Source organism: Cornus florida, unplaced genomic scaffold (genome assembly GCF_030987335.1).
Source record: "Cornus florida cultivar Cherokee Brave unplaced genomic scaffold, ASM3098733v1 CherokeeBrave_3.0.0_Hap2_Chr01, whole genome shotgun sequence".
In the NCBI taxonomy this organism is placed as follows: Eukaryota; Viridiplantae; Streptophyta; class Magnoliopsida; order Cornales; family Cornaceae; genus Cornus; species Cornus florida.
In genome coordinates, this window is record NW_026775571.1 from 49,354,124 (window position 1) to 49,368,886 (window position 14,763).

At 37.3% G+C, this 14,763-nt stretch overlaps 1 protein-coding gene across 3 annotated transcripts; it reads right to left on the reverse strand.

Annotated features, from left to right (window-relative positions):
- Positions 1–1,506: 1,506 nt before the first annotated feature.
- LOC132296309 (F-box/kelch-repeat protein At3g06240-like) lies at positions 1,507–14,558 on the reverse strand. 3 transcript variants are annotated; one of them, XR_009478577.1, is made up of 3 exons: positions 13,237–14,555; positions 10,336–10,634; positions 1,866–1,984 (listed from the first exon to the last, which is right to left on the reverse strand). XR_009478577.1 is itself a non-coding variant. In XM_059794523.1 (2 exons), the coding sequence occupies exons 1-2, from the start codon at positions 14,403–14,405 to the stop codon at positions 1,711–1,713; spliced, it is 1,443 nt and encodes a 480-aa protein (XP_059650506.1). In that variant the 5' UTR covers positions 14,406–14,551; the 3' UTR covers positions 1,507–1,710. The 3 variants fall into 3 exon arrangements, 2 of the variants coding, with proteins under 2 accessions (XP_059650506.1, XP_059650512.1); XM_059794523.1 differs by lacking the exon at positions 10,336–10,634 and having other exon boundaries at positions 1,507–1,984; positions 13,237–14,551; XM_059794529.1 differs by lacking the exons at positions 1,866–1,984; positions 10,336–10,634 and adding an exon at positions 2,022–2,567 and having other exon boundaries at positions 13,237–14,558.
- Positions 14,559–14,763: the final 205 nt, after the last annotated feature.

The window sequence follows — 14,763 nt, forward strand, 5'->3', positions numbered from 1 at the left end:
CTAGCTTCCTACAGCATAGAATATATATGAAAATCCAATTTTTTTTTTTATTTAAAAAAATTAAATTTTGGCATCAACATTTTTTTAAAATAAATCAATTAGTTTGATTTATATATAAATTACTACTAATTAACATGAACCTTGCAGCACTAATGTTGGGCAAAGTTAGACGCTCTTATAAATACATGGTTTTTGCTTTACAAGATTATATACTTTTAAGGCTCCGTTTGTTTGCACGCAAAATATTTTTCAGAAAATATTTTTATTTTTTATTTTTTGGTGTTTGGTTGTCGTAAAATATTTACGAAGAAAAAAATATTAAAATTTAATAAAAATAATTTATTCATAAATTTTCGACAAGTTATTTTACATACCCGCCTAGACCTCAATTGACGTAAACATTTACCAAACAAACAAAGGGAAAAAAAAAAAAAGGAATATTTTACCTTAAAAAAAAAAAAAATCATTTTCTAAAAATAAAATTTTACTTCAAAACAAATGGAGTCTTAATAATGATTTGTTTCAACATTTTAAAAAATATATATTTTTTTCCTTTAAAGAATTATATACTTTTTACAAATGATTTGTTTCAATATTTTTTTAAAAAAATAATAGTTAACGAAATGTTTTACTTTTTTTAAAAAATAATAGTTTACGAAATGTTTTACTACACAAAAACTAAAGATACACAACACGGCTCGATATAGCAACCATGACCCTATCAAATCTTTTTATTTTTGGGAGGATGTCATATGAAGATAGCATCAAGGCCCGAGTTGGTCTGGAGCAACAGTTACCTCAATTTGAAAACTCAATTATAAAAAGATCTGTTTTCTTTATAGTATATAGTTTTCTCTAAAAATGATTTTATGTAATTATTGATAACTATTTTCCAAGTTACTAACCAAACAGGTCTAATTTCTGTTCCATTCTTCCTGCTTTCTTGGTCTTTATCTACTGCTATTGATCCTCCCACGATTACCTTCTCTGATTGTCTTGCCTTTTCATGGTCCAATTTGCTCCTTCTTTCTTTCATCTGCTCTCACCAGCAGTGCTTTTCCAGTGAATTGCCGACAAGCACAATTCAAAATTCTGCTTGCTTCTGGTACAGTTCTGTTGAGGAAGGTGAATTTATACCTTCTAATCATGAGACTGAGTGAGTAAACTAATGGGAAACTTCCTGGTCCCGCTAATTAGGGTTCGACACACGCTCCTAGCAACATCAGGAGAAAGTGCACACGGCTCTAGTTCTGAAAAATGAGATGTATTTTAAGTGGATGGATGATGAACTTTGGGCATCATATGTCTCCTTTGCTTAGTTCCAACCTACTTTGACACCATAAAATATTAAAATCAAAGACGACGACGAGGACAAAAAAAAAAAAAACACCCACATGCAGCATCCCTACCACTTTCTGGCACCAAATAAGGCATTTGCTAGCTGCTTTCAGGAAGTCATTAGAAAGAAGCACAAGCAGAAAATGACCACCTGTATAGATAAACATATAAACAACATCCAAAATATTCCTTTTATATATATAAACAATTCAAATGGTAAACAGTTACCATTCAGTCCAAGTAATACTAAACCATAACATGGAAAGCGATACAAGATTGTGCCATCACCAAACAAAGGTGCTATTCTCACTAACTGAACAAGGAAGAACTTCACCATGGTTAAAACCAAAGCCATCACTTAAGGCTCCACAGCTAATACCATTTCCTTTTGTCAAGCATACCGATGAATTTTCTCCTCCAGTATGGATCCTCGAGCATCTTCAAGGCCTTCTCGCAAACTGGACTTTTTACAATTGCAATGGACTTGAGGGAATCCCAGAAATCTGATGGGGACAAATGATCAGTGATAGAATTGGAAACCTCAATGCTCCTTGAGCTCGAACTTGAATCCAATTTATATCTTTTTGCTTTTTCCACTGATTGTTCTGTCCAGGATCTATAGGCTTCAATCATTGATTCAAGAACACTAACCAAAAGAATGTTTGATCAGAGACGATCAAGAAAACATTTTTTTTTACAATAATAATAATAAATAAATGAATAAAGGGGGTAGCAAAAGACACTTATGAAAATCAACACATGAATTCTCATAAAATCACATAAATATCGTTCAGAAACTCTAATTCATCTATAAAAGTGAAAGAAAACAAGGAGTATCAAATTTATAAGAAATTTAGAAAAGATATCCAAATAGCCCACAAACAAAATTCAAACCATTGAAAAGAAATTAGTAAGTTTTTGGTTCTTTAACTAGTTAATCCAATTTAAACAAGAAAGAAAGGAGTAATTCTGTTTGTTAAAGGAAAAATTATAGGATATGGAAGATCATTAGAATCTAACTAATCATAATTACCTTGTTGCACACATCGTTATCTCAATAAAAGAGAATGGTTACAGAAACATATATATGAATGAATGACACTTTTTCTAATCTTTTAACAGATCAAGTTTAAGAATTAATGAATGACACTTTTTCTAATCTTTTAGCAACAACCCATGATGGCTCCCATTTTGAGTCCAGTCCCAATGATTGCACTCTCTCTTTGATCCTGTGCAGAATGCACTAGAGCAAGTCAATTTGCAATAATGCTCTTACAATTTGGATAAGGATAAATGAATTCAGTTTTGAACCATTAGAAACCACTTATTGCATGCATCCTTATTTCTATGATAAAAGACATTAACAAAATTGACAAATATCAGTCAATATTTTGGAAAGGGAGAAAAAAAAAAAAAATCAACAAGAAAAAGTACATGCATCACTATTAAGTCATCATCATCACCACATATCAAGATGCTTCCAAAATTGCAATGTCTAATTATATCATATCTGTATCAAATAATTAGGATTTTGTATCAACTAGAATATTCCACTCTTTTGCTTTTAATTCTCACATTATTCTCAGCTACACTGCAAAAGCCAAAGAAAATCTTCTGCAATGTCTAACTATATCAACTAATGATGCGGGTGAAGAAGAGGAAAGGAGAAGAAATACAGAACAAGAACTAAGAACAAAGAAAGGAGTTTGATAACAAAGAGCAAAGAGCACTTTCAACACAAGACTCAAGTGGTTGACAACTTTGAATTAAACACAAACTTACAAGACCCAAAATACCAAGAAAAAGTAAATAGAAGTAGTTGGCAAAACAAGTAATTTTTCAAGACATCTCTTGATCTTCCAAAGGGCCACTTAAGCATCCACATGGCATTGGTGCCAGGTAGGCACTGCACCATACTTCCCGGGTGAGAAAGAACTCGTCCACGAGTTTGCCACCAACTCTCCATGATATTCCAACAAATCTTGAACATTGAAAGTAGGATAAGTATGAATATTGGGGAGGGAGTTCAACCTTGTAAGCATTGTCATTGATTTTCTTGAGAACCCGGCATGGACCAACCTTCTTTTGAGCTTGTTGTACGACCTGGCTGGACATCTTTCTTTCTTCAAGTAAACCCATACAAGATCTCCTTCCTTGAAAATTTTAATTAGCCGATGAACATTAGCGGCTTCCTTGTACTTCTCATTACTTTCTTCAAGTTTCTTTCTCACTTCTTCATGAACTCTCGCCATGGACGTAGTAAAATCCTCAACCTTCTTATTAGGCAAAGATGGATTAGGAATTGGTGCAAGGTCAAGGTAGTGTCTTGGAGCTTGTCCATAAACCACCTCAAATGGACTCTTTCTGTTTAAACAATTCACCACATAATTGTAAGCAAATTCGGCTTGAGGAAGAAACATGTCCCATTGCTTTGGTTTCTTTGCTGCCAAACGTCTATTCACCACTTCGGTTTGTCCATCCGTTTTAGGGTGATAGGCACTACTATAAAGCAAATTAGTACCAATCCTCTTCCACAAACATTTCAAAAAATGACCAAGGAATTTGGTATCCCTATCCAAAACAATGGACTTGGGAACACCATGATGTTTAACCACTTCATTAAAATAAAGATTGGCAACATAAGTGGCGTCCATAGTCTTCTTGCAAGGAATGAAATGAGCCATTTTAGAGAAACGATCAATAACCACAAAAATGGAATCATTTCCTCTTTGTGCTTCTGGTAAACCACAAAATCCATGCTAACATCTTCTCATGGAAACTTAGGAAGTGGTAGTGGAGTGTAAGCACCAGTATTTTGAGTTTTCCCTTTGCAAGTTTGGCATACTCGGCATCACTTCACATAATGGGCCACATTTGATAAATGGTAGACCAAGCAAGATGGTTTTATCTCTCCCAAAGTGCCTCCCAAGCCGCCCGAATGAACTTCCTTAATGATATACTCTCTAAGGTAGCATTTTGGAATGGACAAGTGAGCTCCTTAAAGAGGAAATCATTTTGGAGAAGATAAGTCTTCATGTCGCCCTGCTTTACAGAGTTTTCAAATTTCACCAAAATCTTCATCTTTGGCTTACATGTCTCTAATAGCATCAAACCCTTCAAGTTGAACATTATGGAATTTAGAAGTGCCACTCTTCTACTAAGAGCGTCTGCCACTTGGTTGCATTTGCCACTTCTATGTTTCAACACAAAAGTGTACTCTTGTAAAAAAGAAACCCACTTTGCATGTCTTCGGTTTAAACTTCCTTGGTTGTTGATGTGTTTGAGAGCTTCATGATTGGAATTCAAAACAAACTCCCTTTGAATTAGATAAGACCTCCAATGCCGAAGTACTTGAACAATGGAATAAAATTCCACGTCATTTTTTTCCTTGCTTCATTGAGTTTTTCGCTAAAGAAAGCAATCGGATGGCCTCCTTGGCTAAGTACCCCACCAATGCCCACATGAGAGGCATCACAATCAACTTCAAATATCTTCTCAAAGTCCGGCAAGACAAGGACGGGTGCGCTGGACAGTTTTTCTTTAACAAGTTCGAAGCTTTTTTCGGCCTCGGTTGTCCACTTGAACTCTCCTTTCTTCATGCAATCAGTCAAAGGGGCTGAAACAGTGCTGAAATTCCTTACGAATCAGCAATAAAATGTAGCCAATCCATGAAAACTCCTCACTTCTTGCAAGCTTTTTGGTGTAGGCCAACTTTGGACAGCTTTGATCTTTTCTTCATCCACCTTTATCCCGTAGAAGTCAAAACAAAGCCTAGGAAAGCTAGGCTATTTGTCATGAAAGAACACTTTTTGAGGTTTACATAAAGTTTTTCTCCTCTCAAAATGGTTAGAACAGCCCTCAAATGCTCCACATGTTCACTTTGATCATGACTATAAAAAAGAATACCATCAAAGTAAACAACAAAAAATTTACCAATGAAAAGTCGAAGCACTTGATTCATTACCCTCATGAAAGTGCTTGGAGCATTGGAAAGACCAAATGGCATGACAGGCCATTCATAAAAGCCTTCACAAGTCTTAAAGGCGGTCTTCCATTCGTCGCCCGGCTTGATACGAATTTGATGGTAGCCACTTCTAAGATCAATCTTGGAGAACACCTTAGCACCGGCAAGCATGTCTAACATGTCATCAATTCTTGGAATGGAAAACTGGTATTTGATGGTAATCCGGTTAATAACACGACTATCCACACACATACGCCACGTCCCATCTTTCTTTGGAGTTAACAAAGCCGGCACCGCACAAGGACTCATGCTTTCTCTAACATACCCCTTCTTTAACAACTACATGACTTGCCTACTCAATTCTTCATGTTCTTTTGGGCTCATCCGATAATGAGCCTTGTTAGGAAGACTAGAACCGGGAACAAGATCAATTTGGTGTTGAATGTCTCTCAGGGGAGGAAGACCATTAGGCAAATCATTGGGTGTGACATCTTGAAACTCTTCCAAAAGAGGTTGTAGCTCACTAGGCATATCAATGGGATGCACTTATTTAGCAACCAACATATATACAATACTAGTTTCATCACTTCCATAAATTTTGACAAAGTCAGAAAATTACTACCCTTCTCTTGTGAAGATTTGGGATTTTTTTCCTCTTTACTTGGCAAGAGAACAATTTATAATTTACCCATTTTAAAGGAGTATATGTTCTTATGACCATCATGGGTAACACTACTATCATATTGCCAAGGTCTTCCTAGGATTATGTGACACATATCCATAGGAACAACATCACACCACACTTGATCACTATAATTTTTGCCCATAGAAAATGAAATAAGACACCTTTTGAAGACTTTTACCTCATTTCCTTTCTTGAGCCATGCAATCCAATAAGGCTTTGGATGAGGCTCGGTTTGGAGTTTGAGCTTGTTCACCATTTCTTGTGAGACGATGTTTTCACAACTCCCACCATCAATAACAATTGTGTACACTTTGCCATGAGATTTGCAACGAGTCTTGAAGATATTAGACCGAAGCCAATCTTCATTGGATTCAACTCTAGGAGTGGCAAGTGCTCTTTAGATCACCAAGCTTTCGCCTTCTTCGGGTTCAATCTCCTCACGTTCAAATTCACATTCTTCATCATATATGGGCTGATTTGAATCATCAAAGACCCCCTCATCAATGTCTTCATTACCAAAAGCCACACGAGCATCAACTTGCCTCTTTGGACATTCGTTGTAACGATGCCCAACTTGGCCGCATTTGAACAAGAAATTGGATTGTTGTAGTGACTAGATTGAGCTCCAACACAGTTGGTAGGGACTGATTTTCCAGAATTTTTACTCGCATCTCCAAACTTGGAATTAGTTCCTCCACCACGAGAAGATTCTCCTTTAAAAGAAGGATAAAGACTACAAACATCCACAAACTTTTTAGCACCACTACGAGCAAGTTTAGCCTCTACTTTCAAGGCTAATTGGCAAGCATCATTGACCCTCCATACTTGACGCATTTCTACTTCATCGCCAATTGGAATTTTCAACCCACCAATATATCTTGACACAAGTTGTTCTTCGGTTTCTTGAATGTCATTCCTGGCCATGAGTTTGAAAAATTCTTCGGTGTAATCTAACACTTTGCCATGAGATTTGCAACGAGTCTTGAAGATATTAGACCGAAGCCAATCTTCATTAGATTCAACTCTAGGAGTTGCAAGTGCTCTTTAGATCACCAAGCTTTCGCCTTCTTCGGGTTCAATCTCCTCACATTCGAATTCACATTCTTCATCATATATGGGCTGATTTGAATCATCAAAGACCCCGTCATCAATGTCTTCATTACCAAAAGCCACACGAGCATCAAATTGCCTCTTTGGACATTCGTTGTAACGATGCCTAACTTGGCCGCATTTGAAACAAGAAATTGGATTGTTGTCCAACAAAGTTGGTAAGGGCTAATTTTCCAGAATTTTTACTCGCATCTCCAAACTTGGAATTAGTTCCTCCACCACGAGAAGATTCTCCTTTAGAAGAAGGATAAAGACTACAAACATCCACAAACCTTTTAGCACCAATACGAGCAAGTTTAGCCTCAACTGTCAAGAATAAATGGTAAGCATCATTGACCCTCCATACTCGATGGATTTCTACTACATCGCGAATTATAATTTTCAACCCACCAACATATCTTGAAACAAGTTGTTCTTCGGTTTCTTAAGTTTGTAACACTTTACCATGAGATTTGTGCACACTTTGCCATGAGAATTGTAACGAACCTTGAAAATATTAGACCAAAGCCAATCTTCATTGGATTCAACTCTAGGAGTGGCAAGTGCTCTTTGAATCACCAAGCTTTTGCCTTCTTTGGGTTCAATCTCCTCACGTTCGAATTCACATTCTTCATCATCTATTGGCTGATTTGAATCATCAAAGACCCCGTCATCAATGTCTTCATTACCAAAAGCCATATGAGCATCAACTTGCCTCTGTGGACATTCATTGTAACGATGCCCAACTTCGCCGCATTTGAAACAAAAAATTGGATTGTTGTTGCGACTAGATTGAGCTCCAACATGGTTGGTAGGGACTGATTTTCCAAAAGTTTTACTCGCGTCTCCAAACTTGGAATTAGTTCCTCCACCGCGAGAAGATTCTCCTTTAGAAGAAGGATAAAGACTACGAACATCCACAAACTTTTTAGCACCACTACGAGCAAGTTTAGCCTCAACTTTCAAGGCTAATTGGTAAGCATCATTGACCCTCCATACACGATGGATTTCTACTTCATCGCAAATTGGAATTTTCAACCCACCAACGTATCTTGAAACAAGTTGTTCTTCGGTTTCTTGAAAGTCATTCCTGGCCATGAGTTTGTAAAATTCTTCGGTGTAATCTACCACACTCTTTGAATCTTGGCAAAGGTTGTTAAATTAATAAAAACAACTTTTTGCAGAATCCAAAGGTAGAAATTTCTCTTTAAGCCTAGACTTCATTTTCTCCCAAGAAGTAATTTTAGGCTTTCCCTTGTGAAGCCTCATCTCTTGAACTTTGTCCCACCATGCCGAAGCATAACCTCGAAGCCTTGTTGTCACAAGCTTCACTCTTTGATTCTCGGGTGAACCAAAATGTGTGTGAAACGATACATTCATAAGTAAGAAAAATAAGATGTAAGCAGTACACACATGAAATAGAAGTGGCCTTATGCCCTCAATACATCCCTTTACAAATTACACCATGAATCTTAAATGGACAGATTTGTAAGAAATTACAATAATCAAATCCAAATAAAGTGCTATAACATAGTGTTTATCCCATTATTTTTGGACAAATGGAAAGATGACGTGGTGAGTTCTAGCGAACTTGCCACACTGGATTACTGCCTAATTACTTAAAAAAGGAAGTTATATTGTGGCATCATTAAAGTTGATTTTACGCTATAGTACCATATAGACTCACGCGTAAGATGAGGATCAAGAGAGAGATTATCTACCAATAAGAAGGCAGCATGTGGCGAGTTCAAATGGAACTTGCCACCCTAGATCACAATTTTGGCAAGCTTGGAAAGGAAGGTCATATTGAAGCATTAAAGCACATATGTGACTTCACGTAGTAATCCAAAGCAAGGACCATTAAGCCAATCATATTCCGCCACATGGGGTCCTTTAAGTTAAGAATATAGTGAATCTTGTAAGACTTGCCACACTAGATCAATGGCCCACAATTTCCTAATGATGTGAAAAATAAAGATTGCATGGAAATACTACTATACATGCAACCTTACTCAATTATTCAAGGCAAGACTCATGTAACCAATCAGCTTTTGCCACATAGAGTCTATGAGATAATGGTGTTCGTAAACCAATAAGAGAGTGACACGTGGCGAGTCCTATGGAGCTTACCATGGTATATCAATTCTTTTAAGAATTAGGGTTATAGAAGGTTTAAGACAACACTATGTGTTGTCAAAATCCTTAAGTAGATGGAGACTTCCCAAAATATGGCAAGACTAAGTTGACCAAGTAAAGAAAAGGGTGAACGTAGTGCTAAATCTTCCCCCTATTTTGTAGGGAAATCCCAACAATTACTCGGTCAGTCATTATCCATGCCCAGTCAACACAAGGTTGCTAAAGATAAGGGACGTGGGTGATCATCCATAAAATGGGGAAGTGTATATATGGATATATGTATATATATGTATATATACATATATATATACACATGCTAAAGAAGAAATTGCTGAAATCATGATGCCATAGAAGCAAACCAGAAGGAAAGTCCAACTAAAAGGAGTTGCCAAAGTTGAGGAGAACGTGAGTATACAAATAACAGACATATACATGCATGATATATATAGAATTATATAAGGACTCTATGCAAGGAAAGGATTATCAGAAACGTGGGACACTTGGCCGAATACTAACACATCAGATGGAGGTTGGTAGTTTTTCATGCTATTACTACCACGAACTGAAAGAAGTGGTGGAGATAATGGATAACATGGCTGAATTTATGGAACTATGTGTCTAAAATAAAGGAAGAGTCCATGCACGAAGAGGAAGAACAAGAGAAACATGGGACACATGGAGTCCTATGGAAAGGCTAGGCGGAATGATCGACTTTAAACTACCCACAATTCAGAATCGTGGAGGTTTTAATGGTTGAAGTCAAGCACCAGAAGAAAGCGAGAGTAATAGGAAGATGGAAGTAGGTGGATGCAAAATAAAGATAACTGCCAAGAACATGGGACACTTCGCAATCCAAAGACAAGCCAAGTGGTAGTTGCCGAAAGTGCCACACTTCAATTACTGCATGGAAGAACTCTATAAATAAGGCACTTAGGCCTAACATGCAAATCATGTTTAACATACACAACAATACAACATCTTTGCTTATCAATTTATTTTCATTTATCTTTACATTCCAGTAATGTAATTCAATTATGTCTAATTTAAGTCCAACACTTTCTTTTCCTACTTTCCAACAAGTAGTCCATAGCACTTTTAATTCAAAGTTCAGCACTTTCAATACCGTCTTTCTTTCCACTAGGTATAGAACAATCCCGAAGTCCTTTTTCAAGGCAAAAAGAACCTTTGAATGTAGTCATTCCAGTTCTTCGTACAATCGCCTGATCCCAACAACTTCCAACCGGAATAATGTTTGGAGCTCCACTTTGGAACGACAGTAGTTCCTGGCACGCCCGCATCTCCTTCCTTTCCACTCGCCAGGAAAGGAACACGATTTTTGAGAGCCAAAACACATAGCATGCTCTAAAGCTTCAATTAAAGTTATCAAGCATCCAACAGCAACTCCAAGGCAAATCTCCATCCCTGAAAAATGTTAATATAATGGGGTGAGCACAACGGCTCAGTAGGAATGTCTCATGAATATAAACTAGGTTTCTCGAACATGCTCCCTAACGTCTAGTCTCAAGGGAACCTATCAAGGATAATCCTAGACTAGCATACGAATAAGCCATAATCCTAGACTAGCATACGAATAAGCCATATATGTATATACACACATATATATGAAAGATAGAAACCACCTCATTACAAGTAGTCATATAACGAGAAGACAACATTTCACTAAAAGCAAACATAAGCACAATAGTGAAGCAAAGTAAACCACAAGTTGCAATAACACATAAATGCCAACTTGAATAGTAAAATCCAATATCAACAAATGGGATAACTCGAAAACACACCCACACTCCCGTTCACATAGCCATGTTATGTGCCAATAAAAATATGGTCATTCTTAAACTATTAACCTTACCGGAAACCAACCGAGTGGCTGCTAAAAATTGGGGAAACTCACGTTTCACCCACGAGCGCCAAGCCCTCGCATTCTCACGGAATCAAATCCGAACAAAACCCGAATATCTCCCAAATCAACAACCAATCCACAAGATAATCAATATACCATGATATGCCCGTATTGCACGTCACAAGTGCAAGTAAATCATACTAATCACACAATCCACGCCCTATGGTCCAAATCACTACAATGACGTACTCATTGACGCAATGTTAATAATTTGGGCATTTTATAGTCATGTCATATCATATGAACATTTCATCAAATAGAAGATGTTCAAACTCAATATCATCATATATACATGTTTTTCAAGGGCAAATTTCACAAGCCACAAATATACATGTTCATATACCAATCTCATTGATAAACGTAATACATAAGGCACTTGAACTGCAAGTAAATATACATACCAAGAGTTAAGGTTTCAACAATCACAAATAATGTTACCAATGGGCCAATTAAGCATGTTATATATGAATCCAATATAATGTCTTTAGAACATCAACCCTAGAAATCTCCAAACCAAAAGTGCTCCAAATGCGAAATCAACTCCAAAAGGTTGAAGAGGATAAAGAAGAGAGTAGAAAATCCTCTCGTGGCATCTTCAAAATCCAATCTAGAGCTCACACCCAAAAATCCAAGTTGCTCCAAATCCGAAATTGATTGGTGGGTTTTGTTTCTCTCGGTGTCCCCGTTGGTTTTCTCTTCTATGGGTAAGTAAGAAAACCAAGGGAAAGAGCCAAAAAGTGAGCTTGAAGGCTTGAAGCCAATGTTCAACAATGGAGTATAGAGAGAAAGAGAAAAGATGAGAGAGAAGGAAAAGGTGAAAAGTGAGGGTGATGGCTTTGTCTCTCTCTCTCTCCTCACATATAGATACATATATTCTATATTACCAAACAATCTCCCTTCACCACACAATGCACTAACTAGCCTCGCTCATTCTCCTCCACACAAATAATGGTCAACAAGTCAAAGTGGGCCCCACCTTTAAGTAAATGCAATAAAAACCAGCAATGATAAAATAAATACACCCATGTGTATGCAATGCCTCGTAAATTTCGTGAATGATAGATGCAACACTAATGAAATAAATGAAAAGTGTTAGAAAAATTCCTGAACACTTGACCCGACCCAGGTCCACAAGGTCCGAACACCAAAATGAACGGAAAAAGAAAATAAGGGAAATGGAAAAGAAAACCAGTCCTTGCAAAGGTTTTAGGACTATTCACGCATATGTACTCTCTCGGACAACTCATGCATATTCTTATTCTTAATTGTTCTTTGTTTCTTTTCTTTCCTTTTTTTTCTTTTCTTTTCTTTTCTTTTCTTTTCGAGGAATTCCACAATTGGTGACATGGATGAATTTTCTCACCTATTTTTTGGGTACTTAGGGTCCCTCTTGGCTTTTGGCCTTTGTGTAGCCTTCGGGACGCATTCCCCCTTTGAACTCCTTTGAACGTTTACTAATACATTTTTACTTATAAATAAAAAAAAGAAAAAAGGATGAATTCTCTCATCTAGTACTACATTAGCTAGAAAGTCCGCTTGTTCCGCTTGTTCTTATGATTTTAATTTGCATGTAAGCAAGCATTGAAGAAGCTACTTCCAAAGGACCAACAGGCGTGTAATTCCAATTAATGGGGCAATAATAGAGTGAAATGAAAGTAATGCATAAACAATGTATTCAATTATTTCTAAGACCTAACCCAATAACTTAATAACAATAACTTCACAATTATATAGAAGGGCTTTCATACCCAGTTCGACCAGAAATGGGATTAAATAAAACCTGGAAAAGACCAAAATACAGTGTTAATTGAACTTTGCTGTTCTCTTTGGTATGTGCATAGACGAATAGCACTCCTATGATGTTGATGGACCCCCACCCCACCACTTCTATAAAATTAAAAATAAAAATCTAAGTTCAACGGCATTGAACCCCACTATGAAGTACAACAATATAGTTCAACTTCAAACTAAAAACTTCATCACTAAACAGTAAATACCTCCTACATTGTTATGCAGATGCTAAAATAATCCTACTACTGTGGCATAAATAATATGAAACATGAAATTTTACCAGAAAAATATAGAATGGAAGTGCGTTTTTACCTGTCTAGTTGATCTTTCTCCCAGCTTTCACTCTCTTCATAGTCTTGGTCAATCCTACAGCCACAGTTGCAGTTGCGATAGGGCGAGACAAGGGTCTCCACATAGGTCATCCCTGCTCTATAAACAGCTGGAATGCCACTCACCACTATATCTCTTGATGTTTTCTCTTTAGCATTTAATGCAACCAATTTCTCTCCATTCATATCCACTAAAACTTCCTCATCCCCAAGAAAACACAAGGGTTCCATCTTGTAAAGATCAGTTGCACAGATTGTATGTTTGGTCCAAGACTCCGTCACCCCATACTCTTTCATCACCCAAAAATCAATTTGGTCACCACTAAGAGACACACACATGCAGAGACACCCTCCGAAAACCCCCAAATTAAAGCACAAAAAATTGCTCTGGTCAGGTGAGCAAGGTGTCTCCACAACCCGGAATTTCTCATCTCCTAAATCAAAAGCAGAAACCACAAAACTACCCGAACTCGTGTAACTCAACCAATGCAAACACCCATTAACAAGAACCAACGAGCAAGGCTCTAGAGGAGAATCATCACAGGGGACATTTTCAATCCTCCTCCAAGAATCGGTTTTTAGTGAATACACACTTACAATTGAATTAATAAAATCATCATCATCATCTCTGTCGTCGTCGTCATCATCGTCATCATCAATATCCTCTTTACCCTCAATCGTCACAACCTTGTAATCATCTGTAGACGAATCGTACCCGAGTCCGTACATGGTGTAGACTGAAAATGTTTGGTGGCGAAAAGGGGAATCGGGTAACTCCTTGCCCTCTCGAGTTGATGGATTCAGCAAAAGCTTGACGCCATCTCCGTCGCTAACTAGAATCAACCCATTGCAAGAACCCATGATATCGAACTCGTCCGGGTCTGCAATCTGGAAAAAATCATGCTTCATTGCAGTGACGGCATCGTTGTTGGATGCTTCAGTGCAGTCGACGGAGTAAAGACAGTCCGAATAGAAAATGAATCTCTGGGGCTTGTTGTTGATTCGATTGAGGTGTGCTTCGTGAAAATTAGGGTCTGAGATTAGAAGAAAAAAGGACTTGGATACGGATTTGAATCGGCAGAGAGACTTTGGGGGCAGTCGATAGAGTATTTCAAGGAGCATGTCTACCGGAAGCTTTGAGCCGTACGACATTGCCACCGCACACAGTGCTTCTTCTCGGCGTTTGCTCTCTGGCCTCCAGACCTAGGGCATGATTATGTAACTTCTGATTTTTTAAATAATAATAATTAAAAAAAGAAGTTTAAATACTAGTTATCGTGTCATTTAGGTACAGACTCTTCTAAGAAAAAACAAATGGTAACATTAATTGGTGTGGCACGAAATGTGTGAGACACGCCACTTTAAAACGATAGTGTTGATGATGATTAGTTGATTTCAAATTATCTAAGATCTGACAAAATATCTAACACTGGCGTCATTTTATTTGTGTCTTCCCATTGGAGTTGTATTTTTCTATTGTAATTTTTAAATGTTTAATTATTCACTTTTG

Bases quoted from the DNA above. Each gene is read 5' to 3' on its own strand.
- LOC132296309 (XM_059794523.1), bottom strand. From the start codon at position 14,405: ATGTCGTACGGCTCAAAGCTTCCGGTAGACATGCTCCTTGAAATACTC. The intron at 1,985-13,236 runs GTAAAAACGCAC...TCTTTTGGTTAG, and splicing joins GAGAAAGATCAACTAGACAG to TGTTCTTGAATCAATGATTG.